Here is an 18156-nt window from a genome sequence, read left to right as displayed (position 1 = left end):
TGTTTCTTTACTTTCATTTCAAATGTTATTCCCCTTCCTAGTTTCCTGTCCATAAGCCCCCATCCCCGCCCATCCCCCTCCCCCATACAGCTATTCCCCCATACATCCCCATTACTGCCCCCCATATTCCCCTGCACTTGGGGGTCCAACCTTGGCAGGACCAAGGGCTTCCGCTTCCACTGGTGCCCCAATAATGCTATTCTCTGCTACATATGCAGTTGGAGCCCTGGGTCAGTCCATGTATAGACTTTCAGTAGTGGTTTAGTCCCTGGAAGCTCTGGTTGGTTGGCATTGTTGTTCTTATGGGGTTGCAAGCTCCTTCAACACTTTCAATATTTCCTCTCATTCCCCCCAAGGGGGTCCTGTACTCAGTTCAGTGGTTTTCTGCTAGCATTGACCTCTCTATTGTACATGCTCTGGATGTGTCTCTCAGGAGAGATCTATATCCGGTCCCTTTCAGCGTGCATTCTCTGACTTCATCAATCTTATCTAGTTTTCGTAGCTAGTGGAGCATGTGTCTTTGTTATATGTTGGGGCATCTTTTGGGTATATGCCCAAGAGAGGTATAGCTGGATCCTCAGGCAGTTCAATGTCCAATTTTCTGAGGAACCTCCAGACTGATTTCCAGAATGGTTGTACCAGTCTGCAATCCCACCAACAATGGAGGAGTATTCCTCTTTCTTCGCATCCTCGCCAGCATCTGCTGTCACCTGAGTTTTTGATCTTAGCCATTCTCACTGGTGTGAGGTGAAATCTCAGGGTTGTTTTGATTTGCATTTCCCTTATGACTAAAGATGTTGAACATTTCTTTAGGTGTTTCTCAGCCATTCAGCATTCCTCAGCTGTGAATTCTTTGTTTAGCTCTGAACCCCAATTTTTAATAGGGTTATTTGTCTCCCTGTGGTCTAACTTCTTGAGTTCTTTGTATATTTTGGATACAAGCCCTCTATCTGTTGTAGGATTGGTAAAGATCTTTTCCTAATCTGTTGGTTGCCATTTTGTCCTAACAACAGTGTCCTTTGCCTTACAGAAGCTTTGCAGTTTTATGAGATCCCATTTGTTGATTCTTGATCTTCGAGCATAAGCCATTAGAATGGCTACTCCAGCTTGCTTCTTCAGACCATTTGCTTAGAAAGTTTTTTTTCCAGCCTTTCACTCTGAGGTAGTGTCTGTCTTTGTCTCTGAGGTGTGTTTCCTGTAGGCAGCAGAATGCAGGGTCCTCGTTGCATATCCAGTTTGTTAATCTATGTCTTTTTATTGGAGAGTTGAGACCATTGATGGTGAGAGATATTAAGGAATAGTGATTATTGCTTCCAGTTGTATTCATATTTGGATGTGAGTTTATGTTTGTGCTTTTCTTCTCTTTGTTTTATTGCCAAGACAATTAGTTTCTTGCTTTTTCTAGGGTGTAGCTTGCCTCCTTGTGTTGGGCTTTACCATTTCTTATCCTTTGTAGTGCTGGATTTGTAGAACGATATTGTGTAAATTTGGTTTTGTTATGGAATATCTTGTTTTCTCCATCTATGTTAATTAAGAGTTATGCTGGATACAGTAACCTGGGCTGGGATTTGTGTTCTCTTAGGGTCTGTATGACATCTGTCCGGGATCTTCTGGCTTTCATAGTCTCTGGTGAGAAGTCTGGTGTGATTCTGATAGGTCTGCCTTTATATGTTACTTGACATTTTTCCCTTACTGCTTTTAATATTCTTTCTTTGTTTTGTGTATTTGGTGTTTTGAATATGAAGTGTAACTTCCTTTTCTTTTTTGGTTGAAAGTCAATTTTATTTGATATTAGAATGTCAATTCCAGCTTGTTTCTTCGGGCCATTTGCTTGGAAAGTTGTTTTCCAGGCACTTAGTCTGAAGTAGTGTCTGTCTTTGTCTCTGAGGTGTGTTTCCTATATGCAGCAAAATGCTGGGTCCTCTTTACCTATCCAGTCTGTTAGTCTATGTCTTTTTATTGGGGAATTGAGTCCGTATGTTATTTTACGGAATAGTGATTGTCCCTTCCTTTATTTTCGTTGTTAGAGATGGAATTATGTTTATTTATCTCTCTTTCGGATTCATTGCAACGAAATTATATTCTTGCTTTCTGTAGGGTGTAGTTTCTCTCCTTGTGTTGGAGTTTTCCATCTATTATCCTTTGTAGCACTGGATTTGTAGAAAGATATTGTGTAAATTTGGTTTTGTCATGGAATATCTTGGTTTCTCCATCTATGTTAATTAAGAGTTTTGCTGGATACAGTAACTTGGGCTGACATTTGTGTTCTCTTAGGGTCTGTATGACATCTGTCCAGGATCCTCTGGCTTTCATAGTCTCTGGTGATAAGTCTGGTGTAATTCTTATAGGTGTGCCTTTATATGTCACTTGACCTTTTGCCCTTACTGCTTTTAATATTCTTTCTTTGTTTTGTACATTTGGTGTTTTGACTATTATATGACAGGCAGAAGTTCACTTTTGGTCCAATCTATTTGGAGTTCTTGTAGGCTTCTTGTACGTTTATGGGCATCTCTTTCTTTAGGTTAGGAAAGTTTTCTTCTATTCTTTTGATGAATATATTTACTGGCCCTTTAAGTTGGGAGTCTTCACTTTCTTCTATACCTATTATCCTTAGGTTTGATCTTCTCATTGTGTCCTGGATTTCCTGGATGTTTGGGGCTAGGATCTTTTTTTCTTTTACATTATCTTTGACAGTTGGGTCAATGTTTTCTATGTTATTTTCTGCCCCTGAGATTCTCTCTTCTCTCTCTTTTATTCTGTTTTTGATGCTTGTTTCTACAGCTCCTTGTCTCTTCCTTAGGTTTCCTATATCCAGGGTTGTCTCCTTTTGTGCTTTCTTTATTGTTTCTATTTCCATTTTCAATTCATTCACCTGTTTGGTTGTGTTTTCCTATAATTCTTTCAGGGATTTTTGTGTTTCCTCTCTAAGGGCTTCTACTTGTTTACTTGTGTTTTCCTGCATTTCTTTAAGGGAGTTCTTTGTCTTTCTTAAAGTCCTCCATCATTATCAAAAAATGTGATTTTAAATCTAATTCTTGCTTTTCTGGTGTATTTGGTTATCCTTATTTTCTTTGGTGTGAGAACTGGGCTCTGATGATGTTAAGTAGTCTTGGTTTCTGTTGCTTAGCTTCCTGCACTTGCCTCTAGCCATTGGGTTGTCTCTGGTGTTTGCTTGTCTTGCTGTTTCTGAGAGTGACTTGACCCTGCTGTAGGCCTCTGTGTCAGCAGTCCCTGTAGAACTGTTTTCATGCTTTCTTTCAGCCTTTTCTGAGAACAGGTGCTCTGATTTCAGGTTTGTAGGTGCTCCTGGAGACTCTCTTTCAGCTCCAGGCATGGGCAGGAATCAAAGGGTCATGCCCTTGATTACTCCTAGGTCCTTGCACCCAGGGGGGCACTGTTTACATTAGGCAATTCCTTCTTGGGTCTGACCTGTGGGCAGAGGGTAGTCTCCTCTGACTTCTCAGGGGTGTCCACAGTTCTGAGGGTCCAGCTCTCTCTGCCATGGGATTTAGGTGCAGGGAGCTGTTTGGCCAGTACAGTTCAGTCCTGGGCACAGACCAGAACTGCGAGGACTGGTGGCTAACTTTTCCTAAATCCATGTGTCCAGAGGCACTGTACAGTTTCCCCTTGGACCGGGAATGTGGGTAGAGGTGTGCAGAGGTTGTCAGTCTGTCCTGCAGTCACAGGATATCTGCAGTCCTGGGTTTTCAGCTCTCTTCCCCACGGGATTTGGGTGCAGGGAACTCCGGTATATACTTATAATGGCAGCATTCTGGATGTAGAAGCATGAGGATTCAAAAGGTCATCCACAAGAAGAGAAGGAAGAGGAGGCGTAAGAGATGACAAGGACAATAACTATATTAAAACATGGAGAATAGCAGGAAGGGGAGGGAAAATAAATAGGGTAATGGGGGAAATATTGACAAGAACATGATATATTGTATGAAAATGTTTTTAATTTTTAATTTTTATTTTTCATGTATACTTTATCTATTTACTTTTCACATTTTATCCCCCTCCCCCTCTCATATATACCCTCCCCCTTCATTGAAAATGCTCCCACTCCCCCTCAATGTCCTGGCATTCTACCACATTAGGGAAACAAGCTTTCATAGGACCAAGGGGTTTTCCTCCTACTGATGCCAGGCAAGGCCATCCTCTGCTACATATGCAGCTGGAGCCATGGGTACCTCCATGTGTACTCATTGGTTTGTGGTTCAGTAGCTGGGAGATCTGGTGGGGTCTGGTTGGTTGATACTGTTGTTGTCCCTATGGGGTTGCAAACCCCTTCAACTCCATCAGTCTTTTCCCTAACTCCTCCATTTGGGTCACCCTTTTCAGTCTAATGGTTAGCTACAACCATCCTCATCTGCATCAGTAGAGCCCTACAGAGTCTCTCAGGAGACATCCATATCTGGCTCCTATCACCAAGCACTTCTTGGCATCAGCAAAAGTGACTGGGTTTGGTGGCTGCATATAGGATGGATCCTCAGATGGGGCAATCTCTGGATGACATTTTCTTCAGTCCCTGCTCCACATTTTGTCCCTGTATTTCCTCCCATGAGCATTTTGTTCTCCCTTCTATGAAGACCTGAAGCATCCACATTTTGGTCTTCCTTCTTCTTGGGCTTCATGTCATCTGTGAAATTTTCCTTAGGTATCCCAAGCTTTTCAGCTAATACCCACTTACCAGTGAGTGTATACCGTGTGTGTTCTTTTGTGACTGGATTATCTAACACAGGATGATATTTTCTAGTCCCATCCATTTGCCTAAGAATGTCATGTAGACATTGTTTTTTATACCTGAGTAGTACTCCATGGTGTAAATGTACCACATTTTGAAATGTTTTTGTGAAACACATCATTACATACAATGAATGTGTGCCAATATAAATAGAAAACTTTGCACAAGTAAAAAAAATATGAAGTATTTTCCATTTGTTAAAAGCGAGCAGATATGGACAGTTATTAAAGTGGAAAAAAGTAGAAAATAATAACATTTCCATGAATGATTGCATATCATGCATATATACTAGGGTTGATGATAGTTGATAGGAAAATACTTATAATGCCTAAAGTTTATGATCTACATAAAATAGTCATTAATACAAATTGTCAAAAATATTTCTTTTAATTATGTATAGCATGTTATTTGTGGTACATACTTTTCCTGGCAAGTCTATAAAATCAGATTGGAAAATCATAAAAATTTTGACTATTAATGCTATTATTTGGGAAATAAAAGACTCTGGAGGATGTCATAAGAACCATCATAAGACCTTAAGATTTTAAAGTAAATTACTATCGGGAAAATATTATTTACTCTTTTTTTCTGTACTTATCAGTATATCCTAAACACATATACAAAGAACATATACATGAATACCAAATACTTGTAATGAAGCAAAGTAAGAAAACCTTTTAAAGTAAACTGTGATTTATCAGTGTTCTTTGGATGGATAGGTGAAAGAACGTGAGAGAATGGGATGACTACTGAACTTGATTGCATTTATTTTCTCTCTTAGAAACCTATCCTCATGGAAGAGTGAATCATAACCTATTTGATGAAAGGACTGTAACGATTGGAGAATATTCAAAGAAGAAAATAAGGGATCGCCAACTTGGTGAACACAAGATTAGCTCCACTTTTAGTGACACCCCTTTGCTTCTGAACAAAGTCATTGACATATCTGCTCCTTCTGGTACACTCTGTCCTTACACTGTGGATACTGCTCCAAGCACTAACACTGATACCAGTCCTCTGGACACTTACTCTCTGAATACTGTCTTAAAGGCTTGCACTACTGACAGCACTCCAAGAAACATGGCTGACAATATTCCAGACACTAACACTACTGACAGAAACACTAGTTCTGGTCATTCCCCAAGCAATTCTACCTCAAACGCATTTTGCTCTGACAACAGTAATGATATTACAAGCCCTTCCATAAATACTTATGATCTAGTCACCTCTGATGAAACTCATGAACCACCAGATGCTAAGAGTATTCCGAGCTATACTTCTGAGAGTACTTGCAATGCTCTCATCACTGAAAATGCTCAGACCTGCTCCTCGAATAAAGATGATCTCAGACCATCTGGTGCTGCCACCATTTCCAACAACACCAGAGCATATACTGAAGACAATCCTGGAGAGACAGAGACTAACATGGGAGCTGGAGACAGTAAGCAGATATCAGATGAAAACCAAAGGAAGAGGCACTCATCAAATGCATCAGTGAGAGGTAAACACAACAAGCCCAATTTGTTGCCAATGAGGATACAAGCCAAATAATTTGGACTCTCAGTTCATTTTTATCTACGGCTCCTTGTCTCTTCCTTTGGTTTTCTATATCCAGGGTTGTTTTCCTGTGTCCTTTCTTTATTGCTTCTATTTCCATTTTTAACTCCTTCACCTGTTCGATTATGTTTTCCTGGAATTCTTTCTGGGATTTTTGTGATTCCTCTCTATAGGCTTCTACTTGTTTATTTATGTTTTCCTGTGTTTCCCTAAGGGAGTTCTTCATGTCTTTCTTGAAGTCCTCCAGCATCATGATCAAATATGATTTTAAATCTAGATCTTGCTTTTCTTGTGTGTTTGGATATTCCATGTTTGTTTTGGTGGGAGAATTGGGCTCCGATGATGCCATGTAGTCTTGGTTTCTGTTGCTTGGGTTCCTGTGCTTGCCTCTCACCATCAGATTATCTCTAGTGTTACTTTGTTCTGCTATTTCTGACAGTGGCTAGACTGTCCTATAGGCCTGTGTGTCAGGAGTTCTGTAGACCTGTTTTCCTGTTTTCTTTCAGCCAGTTATGGGAACAGAGTGTTCTGTTTTCGGGCGTGTAGTTTTTCCTATCTACAGGTCTTCAGCTGTTCCTGTGGGCCTGTGTCTTGAGTTCACCATGCAGGTCACTTGCAGCAGAAAAGTTGGTCTTACCTGTGGTCCCGAGGCTCAAGTTTGCTCATGGGGTGCTGCTTTTGAGCTCTCGGTGAGGGTAGCAACCAGGAGGGCCTGCGCCGCCTTTTGCCAGAGCCCCCGTGCACCAGGGTCCCAGATGGCGTTAGGTCCTCGGTTCATTTTTACATAAATTTCTATTACACGTAATTGTTTATTTAGTTTGTGTATGTATGGGAATGAGGGAAATCAGAGGGCAACTTCTGGGAGTTTGTTTTCTCCTTTGAAAGATGCAGGTTCCCGGTTCAAACTCAGGTTACAGTGTTTGGTGGGAAGCACATTTACACCCCATGTCACCTTGCCAGCCAATTCAAAATATTAGAGTGAAATTCTCTGCTTCTGTTTCCTCTGTAACCCATTAAGCCGTACCTCCACTTTTCTAATTTAGTTTAATGTATTATTAATTGACAAATAATAAGCCTAAACTCATGAAGTGATATGAGACATTTTGACACATATTTATATTTGGAATATATAAATATGATGTGGAATTAGTAAATGAAGCTAAAACAATCATCTCAATTATCAATTTGGACTGTTTTTTATGTTCAAAAGTATGAAAATGTCTGTCTACCTTATTGAAATATACCTTATAATGACTACCTCACCCTGCTGCTCAAGAGCTCCCAGAACCTCTTCCTCCTATATGAAGTTTACTCCCTAGGACCAGCAATTCCTCCCTGCTCCTATGCCCTGATTGTTATGTGTCTTTCAACTTCATTAAATTCTTCATACAAGTGAGATCATGACATATTTGTTTTTCTGCGCTTGGCTCATTTCATTTAGTATAATGTCTTTCAAGTTTTATATGTAGCAAATGACAGGACACTTAGTGCACTCTTGAAGTCCAAATATCATAGGTAAAGTCATACCGAGGCTGCCTTTTAAAACCATGAGGAATGTTAGGATCAATGTCAGTGCTAGAGTGCTTGTATAGTATGCCAAAGGTCATGAACTAGATTCCTACCAACACACACACACACACACACACACACACACACACACAACTATACATATTAAATAAAGAAATACATCCTTGAATCCTTTCTAGTTGTCTTCTAATGAATAATTATAGATTTCAATCCTACATAATTTGTTGATTTTATTTAAATTCAGAAGTTTTGTAAATATCCAATTAGAGTTTATGTTAATATAAATCTTAGTTAGGTCTTACTACTTTTCATAGTAATGATATATTTATAATGTGAACTAACTCTAGTCTCTTGTTGTCAATGTATTATTTTGTTTGAGGTTTTTTTTTTTTCTTACTTTTAGAACACAATACAGAATATGGAACACAGCCATGTTGCTCCAACATTGAAAAACCTGTGGTACGTAATGAAAAAGAAGATTTAATGCTCTTCCAACTTTTCTATCTAAACCGTCCAAAATCACTGCTAGTTTTCTTTAGAACATTTACTGTTTTAATATTTTCATAATATTCTGCAGCAATACATTAACATCCAATGTGGGATCATTAAAGATAGGAAAGGTGGCTAATTACTTAATCAGAGTATTTAAGCACCTAATATGGGAATTGCACCTAGTATCAAACAACTAAAGAAAAGTTTGCATTCAAAAGTACAGACTATGATTTTTAAGTATACTTCTTCAATTTCTTCATTTTAGGTTTCAAATATCCAAACACGATCTGCAACTGTTTCATGGGCTCTGAACAGTGCTGAAAAATATGATATTAATTCTCCGATGAAATTTGAATTGACACTGTCCAGCAGTGGTAAAAATGGCAACTATAAAAATATTTATACGTAAGTCTTTTAAATTATTTCACATTATTCAGTTTAAACATACAATAGACACATATAGTCATTGTACCCAAACTTATACCTAGGCTGAATTCTTCATATTCTTTTCAAGTTTTTTGACAGAGATAGAATTTTAATAGTAAGTTATTGAACCAATGTACAAATCTCGATAAGGTCATAGTATGTTATTCCAATATCTGCCAATCATCCAGCCAGTGGTGGTGCTCACCTTGACTGCTAGCACTTACGCAAGCTGATCTCTGCATTCAAGGCCAGCCTGGTCTATTGAATGAGGATCAGGACAGACACGGCTACACCCAAGAGAAAAGCCTAGATAGATACATGGATGGATGGATGGATGGGTCCCTGGAGGGTTGGATGGATGGGTGGGATGGGTGGATGGATACAATTTTAGTTTGAGAATTTTTCTTCTTTAGTCAGAGACTTGATTTGAAAATGTGACATTATGTAAAGTTTTATTTCTTTGATAATTAGCACTTAAAGGTGTGCAATTTAATAATCCCAAAGTACAATCATCTGTGCTGCATAGCAGAGATGCAGATATGCAAACTTGGCTTGCATCGAAATCTTTCTGTATGACATGTACTTGACAAGCACCACTATCTTGAAAAGATATAACGTATGAAGGAATCAGAGGAAGAACTGGAAGAGCTTGAAGGGGCTCGAGACCCCATATGTACAACAATGCCAAGCAACCAGAGCTTCCAGGGACTAAGCCACTACCCAAAGACTATACATGGACTGACCCTGGACTCTGACCCCATAGGTAGCAATGAATATCCTAGTAAGAGCACCAGTGGAAGGGGAAGCCCTGGGTCCTGCTAAGACTGAACCCCCAGTGAAATAGACTGTTGGGGGGAGGGGGACAATGGGGGAAGGGTGGGGAGGGGAACACCGATAAGAAAGGGGAGGGGGGAAAGAAAAAAAAGATATAACGTAGCTCTCAGTACTGGGAGAGGAAGGACGGTGAAGAGGAGGAGCTACAGCAGAAGGAGGAGATTGCCTGTTTGCTTCCTCCTTGATTACCGTTAGCTTTTGAGTAGCCTTTGCTTAAAACTATCAATACCTTCCATTTTAGAGGGGGCTTTATGGGATCTGGAGGTAGAACAAATTCCTTGGTGTCTGCTCAGGAAGACAAAGGGAATATAATCCCTCTGTTCATGTGACAGACAGGATCTCACCCAGAAAGTGCCTCATAAAATGAATGAATGAACTGTGCGAGAAGTGTGTTCTTCAAAGCATTTGCTATCTGCACTCTAAATTAACTACTAAAAGCAGATCTGTACTAGTATCGTTAAACATATGCAGTAGTACAATACAAATTGACTGCTTTGAATGAGTAACATCATTGCTGGTTTGTAGTATTAAAATTTAATGAATGAAGGGACAAGACAAACCGAGAACTTGTGGTAGCTGCCTTCCTGATGACTACTTTGTTCAGCTCCTTCAGCTTCCTCTGGGTGCAGGTGTGCACATGGGCAGATGACTGGATTTGCGGATGTGTATCCGCACCAACCGAACTTAAGTAGCTGCCTTAGAGACCCAGAGCAGCTCTGTTGTGTGTCCACTAGATGGTGGAAAAAAACCACATACCTCCCAGATCATACCATCCCCCAAAAACTTGATATGCTCCTAAATAGAGGCTACAGCCTACAAACAATACTATATTGCTCAAATATAAAGGGGTTTAAAGTGATAAAAACTTCAGGAATTCTTGTGGTTCTTTATCAGTTATTCAGTTACTATGAGACTAGGACTGGTTACTTTGCTGTTAAACGTACGTGAGATCCCATATAAACAAACGTTTTCTTCACAGTGGTGATGGCGTTACTGTGGTCCTACATGATCTACAGCCTTGCACGGTCTACTTCTTAAGGTAGGAACTGTGTCCCACACAACCTACCAGCAGCCTGTAGCCAGCCAAGACTCCTTAATCTATATGAGTTTAGTACTTAGAATTCCTGAAGGCAGCCTAGCTATTTATTTGCTGGCAAAGTGCCCATAGGTACTCAGATAAGCTACCATAGTTTAAACTCATAAGGCTAGCAAAAAAGGTAAAGAAGAAAAACCAAGAAAGTAGTAGCACTAGGAGGAAGAAAAAGGGGATCAGTGAGCATGGGAAGAAGGGACCAAAGAGCTTTATGGCCAGGGAGGAAGATGCTCATATATGAGAATGCCATAATGAAAGTCGTTGCTATGTATGCTCAATAAGGTCAACAAAAGAAGAAAGAATATGTTTAGAAAAACAAACTTACAACTCAGGACCTTAACTCTTACAACAATTTCTGTTCCCTTTCCAGAGTTGCAATCATAAGAGATGGAGAACACAGAAATGTGTCTGAAGTGGTTAGCTTCACAACACCAGGCTGTGAACCAGACCCTCCTCTTGCACCCACACTGATTAGCAGAACCAAGAACAGCCTGAACTTACAATGGAAAGTAAGGATTTTACTGTGAAAAGAATCTCAATGTGATTTGAATACACTGTCCTGTTCTTTGAACTTTGAGCAAAAATGACACATACTTTATCTAATTTATTTCTCCATCACTTTTCTTCACAAATGACCCTTCAGTTCTGTCTAGAGATCATGCCAAGTGAGTTGAGAAATGTCACTATACATTGGATCATTAACGTAAAGCTAACTGCCCATTTCTTGCATTTATGTTTTGGTGTCAACAATCACACTTACCAATTACACTATTTCTCTGGTTCCTTTGTCATCCATTTTAACTTCCCTCTTTTTATGCCGTCAGGAAACATGACATATACAACTAGGGTATGTTTGTAAACTGACAAATGCGTGTCTTAAACTTAAAGGTAAATTGTTATTAAAACAAATATCCTTATACAAATTTTTGCAGTACAAATTCACTGCATAAACATATACTCAATATATGTGCAGGATATCTAAGTGCTGTATAACAATAAATGATCACAATCATTCTGACCTTTTCAGGGTTGCAATGATAATGGATCCAAAATAAGCAGCTTTCTATTGGAATGGGATGAGGTATGGTCATTTATTATTAAAAAGACATTGTTTTTCATACAATATACTCTGATTACTGTTTCTTTTCTACCAACTCCAGATCCCTGCACTCCAACCCACCCCTAGGCAAATCCACACCCTTGTTTTCTCTTTAGAAAACAGGCCTCTCAAAGACATGGGCAGAAAATAATACAATAAGATATGATTAAAAATGAAACCACAATAGCACAAAATAAACATGTGACCAGAAGAAATTAGAGCCAAGAAAAAACAGAAGGATCACATATAGATACAAAGACACACACTTGGGCACACACAGAATTCTCATAAAGACACAAACTCAGAAACCATAATATATACTTATAAGACCTGTAGGGGTTGTAATGCTAGGCAATGAATTCTATGCCCCCTTCCAAAAAAAAAACCTTCCAAGTTACCATTCAGTTAATTTTCTGTTGGCCAACTATTGCTGGTCAGAGGACCTGCCCTTATCTCTGGTTTGGACATCCTGTGAGGTTCAATGGGAAGAAACTAACAGTTAACACTGTGGGTTAGGGATGGGGACTTGTGTCCAGTTCCCTCAGTCAAGGGACTTGTGTCCAGTTCCCTCAGTCAATGTTAAGAACCCATGTAGCTTAGACCTGGTACACTGGTATCTTTAAAAATCACCTGAATTTGAATGGTTAATGCTGTGGTGAACATGTGTTAAGTGTGGTATTTTTAAATATGGTAATATTTTGCGTGCATTGTCTAGGGCATAGGTGAAGACTTCAAAAGCTGTTACACTGGGCCCCTGAAACAGCACAAGCTCTTTAAACTGAGCCCATCGACAAAGTATTCCTTCAGATTGGCTGCCAAAAATCACTTCGGCTGCAGGTACACTGAATTATTTGCACCACTGGAAAGGCTATCCTACCATGAGGTCCTAAGAATAATGCTTTCATTTCAACTTGTTGTTCCAGTAATTTCAGTGAAACAGCAGTCTTCTATACGTCGGGAAACACGCCTTCAGCACCTCTGCCACCTAAGTTGAAAGAGGCAGGAGTCTACAGTTTGTCTCTAGAATGGTGTGCCCCAACAAACCCAAACCCTAATGATACCCTTACTTATGTGCTAGAGATGGAGGAAGCAAAGTCTGTAAGTCTCCTTTTCCTTCTTTTTTACTCTATGATCTTCACCTCATCTTTCAATAACTTTTTAGACTTCTCACTTGGAAAACAAACAAACCTTGAGTCCCTGTGTTCAGAGTGGAATCAATGCAGAGACAGTGTTGTGTAGGTCTGCATAGGCCTCCTTGATCCCACAACGAGCTGAATGCAAGAGGTCCATGCTCTATTCAGTCTCTATACAAAGAAGCCTGTTAGCATCTTCAACTCCAGGCCTGTTCTAGGTGACTCTCTGTGGCCACACTTATCTTTAAGCACCTTCAAATGAATTCTCAAGTCCTGGCCTTTCTTATCTAGTTTCCTCATGTGTGAGCAACTACTTCCGTTAGAAATTCCAAATCTGTGTCAAAGAGCTAGTCAATTAGTACGAGTTACTGTGCACATGTTACCAAAGTTTGAATCAAGCTCATAACATTGAGATGAGTTCCGGATTGTAACTAATAGGCTACTTGCTTTCACATGTTCTACCTCATTACTTCCTGACAAAGTGACCTTTGGAAAACAAAAATTACCTCCATTTTCTATTGAAAAATAGATCTTTCTCTCACAGAATACAGTACACCCAAAACACAGTTTCTCCTCCTCCATTTGTCCCAGCTTTTCCGACCTGTGTCTTCCCCAGATACACACAATCCCATTCCATCAGAAAATGGTAGCCCTCCAAGGATGTCAACTGAACATGGCATATCAAGTTACCATAAGACTAGGGGCAAAACCTCATACTAAGGTGGGATGAGGCAACCCAACAAGAGGAGAAAGGGTCCCAGGAGCAGGCAAAAAGTCAGAGACATCCCCTCACTCCCTCTGTTAGGAGTCTCTCAGAACACCAAGCTAACATCATAACATAGAAGCAGAGGACCTGATGCAGACCACGTTGGGGTTCAAAACCTTTCAGGTGGACAGTAAATTCAAGCTAAGCCTTGAAATTAGTCTTTCTTGATAAATTTACTCTCCTGCATTTTTAGGGATTAGGTTTTAAACCTAAATACAATGGAGAGGACCTCTCTTGCACTGTGAAAAATCTTCAGAGAAATACTACATACAAGTTTCGGGTATGTGGCATGACCTATAAGTTGGTTTTTTCTCTTGAAATAAAACTTTACTTAGCATTTAATTCTTGGAAATTCTCATAGAGCGGGCACTCTATACATTATTAAACCACATAGTAATTTCCATTGATCAATAAAATGATCTCTTTCACTCAAACAGATTTTTGCCTACAATCTGGAAGGAAGGAGCAACCCCAGTGGAGAAGTAAAATATACTACCCGTCCAGCTAGGCCTGGATGCCCTAATAAACCACACGTAGTGGGAACGATCCATGCCCGCCAAGTGACAATTGGATGGGGTAAATAATGCTTCTCTGTGGAAACTTTGTTCTCTCTATACTAGTATTTACTATTGAGAAGACGTCTTCCTTCACTTTCACTAAGCAAATAGTCTCATTTTCAAGGGAACTACTCTGCCCTATAAGTGAGTTTACTTGTAAGCCTACAATGTCTTTATAATTTGATATAGAATTTCCTATTGCTGGCTTAACCATCCACAAGTGAGCAAATTATTGACGTTTATACCGATCTGTGGATAACCATCGTCCAAGTAAGATGAATTTATATCCAAAATAAGGACCATAGATAGAAGTATGTGTAACAGGTGAATGTCAACTTAATCAGAAATTATATTTATACAAATTTAATACCTGTAAACTAGGTAAAAAATAATTATCCAATATATACTTTTTATTTTAGTCTCTTCATAAAAATTTGGAAGTGATTTCTTAATGTTTAATGTCTGATACCGCATGTATATAGCTTGTATTATGTTTGGACATTAGTATAGAGATGTTAACACAACAATATGCCATGGTTATATTTTTCTGTGAAAAGTTATAATTTATGTGGTAAGATTTTAGTGAAAACTTATGTTTGCAAGAATCAGTTAAAATTTATTTCTTCTTTTAGACTTACCCAAAGATAATGGTGGAATGAACATTTCAAGTTACAGTTTAGAAGTTTGTGAAAATTCCGATGCTGGTAAGGCAACACTAATTTTGAAAGATTTTATTTTGAAATAATCTCATACTCATGTAGAAATTTTTCAAAAATAGTACAGAGGTCCCCTATAAAAGTTTCACTTGGCTTCACCAAATAGAAGTGTCTCATGTAGACATGGTTCAATTACCAGTACGAGAAAATCTGGATTAATATACACTTATTAACTAAAACCCAGAACATATTTGGATTCCTTTGAATTTTAATAAATTACTATTTACTGGTCACTTACAATTTTTTTTAATTCTTCTGGAATGAAATTATTTAACAATTATAAAAATATTATTGGGTTGGGGCTGGAGAGATGCTCAGTGATTAAGAGTACTGACTGCTATTGCAGAGGTCATGTGTTCAATCCCCAAGTCTCACAACCATCTGTAATGTGATCTCGTGTTTCTGAAGACAGTGAGTATAACTCAGATACATAAAACAAATAAATCTTTAAAAATATTATTTGATCCAGTTATTTCCCAAACTGGCTGTTTCTTAGCATACATATGATATACAGATTGCATATATATATAATTTATACCATGCATACATTAACTATTATGGTGACCCACAACATTTATACATGATTGATGAAGGAATTGAACCAAATTTCTCTTCTTCCTTCAGGGAATCTCTGGAAAATAATCTACAGTGGCACACTGCAGGAATTCCTGTACGATGACCTCCAACCAGGCACCACTTATAAACTTAGGGTCTTTTGCACTTCACCTGCAGGCCAAAGCCGTGTAAGAAACCACAAAGCAAAGTTCTCCAATGGAGAATTGAACTAAAGTGTCCTATCAGTAAATGTTTTCTGACGCTGATCTTGAATTTAGTACAGTAGTAACAACACCTTGTGTTTCTCTCAGCCTTCAGATGTATTGACAATTCAGACACCTGCTCTTCCTCCTGAGTCTTGCAGTTCGCAGCCCTTACATAGTAAAAGCAAGGGAAGGGATGCCAACCTTCTTGGTGAGTAAGGCTTCCTTATATGACTGACAACTGTCCCTAAACTTCCTATCCTGTGACTTTTGATTGGTGCGCATATGTTAATGTTAGCAAGTAGGGTTTCCTGTTAGAACAGAATTGAATAATTCTGAGCACACCAATCATTGGTAATTGACAACCCAACATTTTAATGTCAAAGTCAAGTTATGAAGTTACTTGACCCAGTAAGCTATGAGTATCTAAGCATTTTTAAAGAGTTGTCTTAACTCACTGTACAGTATGTTTTATTGTTTTAAGGAAACATCGCTAAAACCTAGGGACTCTGTATGTAACCAAATGATGGCATTTGTGTTTAGTATTCACAAAACACTGGATTACATCACTAGTGCAAAGGTAGATTTGAGAGAAAAGGGAAACTGAGTGGATTTTACATATTTTGTAGACAATCGTTCTGTTAATGGGAAGTCTGAAGCACCTGTGCGAGGCAAAAAAGCAAAAGGTCCTCATGACAAAAAGGAGTGTCCCAGCTCTGAAAAGACATGTGCAGTAAGTAAATTAATTCGTGAAGACCAATGGGTTTCTGGTTAAAAACATAAAACAGGAGTTTAAAAGGTAAACTATTCAGGTGATTGACTTGTACTTCATTTCACCGTGAATGAATACATGCTTGCACTGTTCTTGTTGTCAAGGTGAGGAGTAACCATGCCTGCTAAGTCATGCATGTGTTTGTTTATTTGTATGTTTGTTTAATTTGTAGCTTGGATCTCAGTCAATGGAGTGTGGATCTGTCCCAGCCCGGCACCCTCCTTCTCAGTGTGGTACACCTGTGCTAACCTGCAAGGGTCCAACCTGTGTTATTGTCAGTTGGGAAGTATGTTACCAATTCAACTTTTTATTCATTTTGCTGATACACAAACATTTTAATAGTTTAGGGCATTTTTGGAAAACACTGAAAGGGATCATAGATTAGAATTAAGATCCTGGATCCCTCAGACAACACTTTCTAGAAAATACATACCTAGGACCTAATACTACTGATATCATGAAGACAACATAACCAATACTCTGCTCTTCAGATGTCGATTATAAATTTGGGGACCAAAATCAACCATGAATGGGTAACTAATTGAATTTTTGAAGCTATTGCAAGAGTCAGTGAATCAGTAAAGGTAAAGAAGTTTGTAAGAAGTTTAATTTTCTATGGTACTAAGGACTGAACCCAAGGCTTCATACATGCTAGGGAAGCACTCTACTTCTGAGCAATACTCCCAGCCAAGAACTTAGTCTTCTTTGAAGAACTTCATTGGGAAAGCTTCTGCTGCTCTATCTCATATGGAACTAAAATGTGGTACATAAAGAATGTAAAAGATTTTAAAATGTACTTTCTACAACCATAGGAATGTCTTACCAAACTTAAGAATTAGCCTAATTATTTAGCCACATTGGTTTATTTGTGATGTTCTTTTCCCCAAGCCTCAAGCAATGGTGTAATTTTTTAACACTGACCCAAAAGGCTTAGTCTGTTAATGATGCATGACAGAGCAGATTTTTTAACTTTTAAAGACTAGATCAGCAGAGCATGTGTTTTAGCATACTAACCAATAATGCTAAACAATCTTAATATGTTTATTTTTATTCATCTAATATGTGGAATTAGCAAGTCCTTCTTCTTCCTTTAACTTGTTGCTTTTAATGTTATTACAGTGTCATGCCTGGGTTTGTTTCTACACATCTCTATCCTGTATCAGTTGATGGATTACAGGCTTTTATGCAGTATTCCTCCTCACAGTATCGAATATAGTGACCACTTCGAAAAAGAATTAAATTTCTGTGTATGCTCCATCTTTCAGATCCCTAAGTGCAATGGTGCTGAAATCATTGATTACCGACTACAATGGGGACAAGTTGAAGAGTCTATGCATTTGATTTATACTGGCCCTTGCTTGCGCTACGAAGTTAAAGGTCTTATTCCTGCAACTACATACTTTTGCAGAGTACAGGTAGATCTAACATTCCCTTCAATATAAAGAAGGCAATAGCTATTAACCTATATATTTCCCACATGCATAATACTAACGTCATTTTCAAAGTAAAGACTAGAGTCAAGAAGGGAAGACTTTTTTTTTTCTTTTTTTCTCCATCTTTATTAAATTGGGTATTTCTTATTTACATTTCAATTGTTATTCCCTTTCCGGGTTTCCAGGCCAACATCCCCCTAGCCCCTCCTCCTCCCCTTCTATATAGGTGTTCCCCTCCCCATCCTCCCC

General features: G+C 38.8%; 1 protein-coding gene across 2 annotated transcripts in view; it reads left to right on the top strand.

Moving 5' to 3' along the window:
- Fndc3c1 (fibronectin type III domain containing 3C1) overlaps window positions 1-18156 on the top strand; it is a 57650-nt gene that overhangs the window by 24900 nt on the left and 14594 nt on the right. For both annotated transcript variants that reach the window (XM_087599915.1, NM_001191722.1), the window contains 16 exons: window positions 5526-6245; window positions 8232-8287; window positions 8586-8725; window positions 10560-10619; window positions 11044-11182; window positions 11701-11754; window positions 12488-12609; window positions 12696-12870; window positions 13865-13951; window positions 14109-14247; window positions 14861-14932; window positions 15569-15687; window positions 15811-15913; window positions 16332-16435; window positions 16647-16760; window positions 17740-17889. In XM_087599915.1, the coding sequence (XP_087456041.1) occupies window positions 5526-6245; window positions 8232-8287; window positions 8586-8725; window positions 10560-10619; window positions 11044-11182; window positions 11701-11754; window positions 12488-12609; window positions 12696-12870; window positions 13865-13951; window positions 14109-14247; window positions 14861-14932; window positions 15569-15687; window positions 15811-15913; window positions 16332-16435; window positions 16647-16760; window positions 17740-17889 (2354 nt within the window). The remainder of the gene's footprint in view (window positions 1-5525; window positions 6246-8231; window positions 8288-8585; window positions 8726-10559; window positions 10620-11043; window positions 11183-11700; window positions 11755-12487; window positions 12610-12695; window positions 12871-13864; window positions 13952-14108; window positions 14248-14860; window positions 14933-15568; window positions 15688-15810; window positions 15914-16331; window positions 16436-16646; window positions 16761-17739; window positions 17890-18156) is intronic.

This window comes from Rattus norvegicus, chromosome X, assembly GCF_021556685.1.
Source record: "Rattus norvegicus strain SHRSP/BbbUtx chromosome X, alternate assembly SHRSP_T2T, whole genome shotgun sequence".
NCBI lineage: Eukaryota > Metazoa > Chordata > Mammalia > Rodentia > Muridae > Rattus > Rattus norvegicus.
This window is presented reverse-complemented; position numbering and strand designations above follow the sequence as displayed.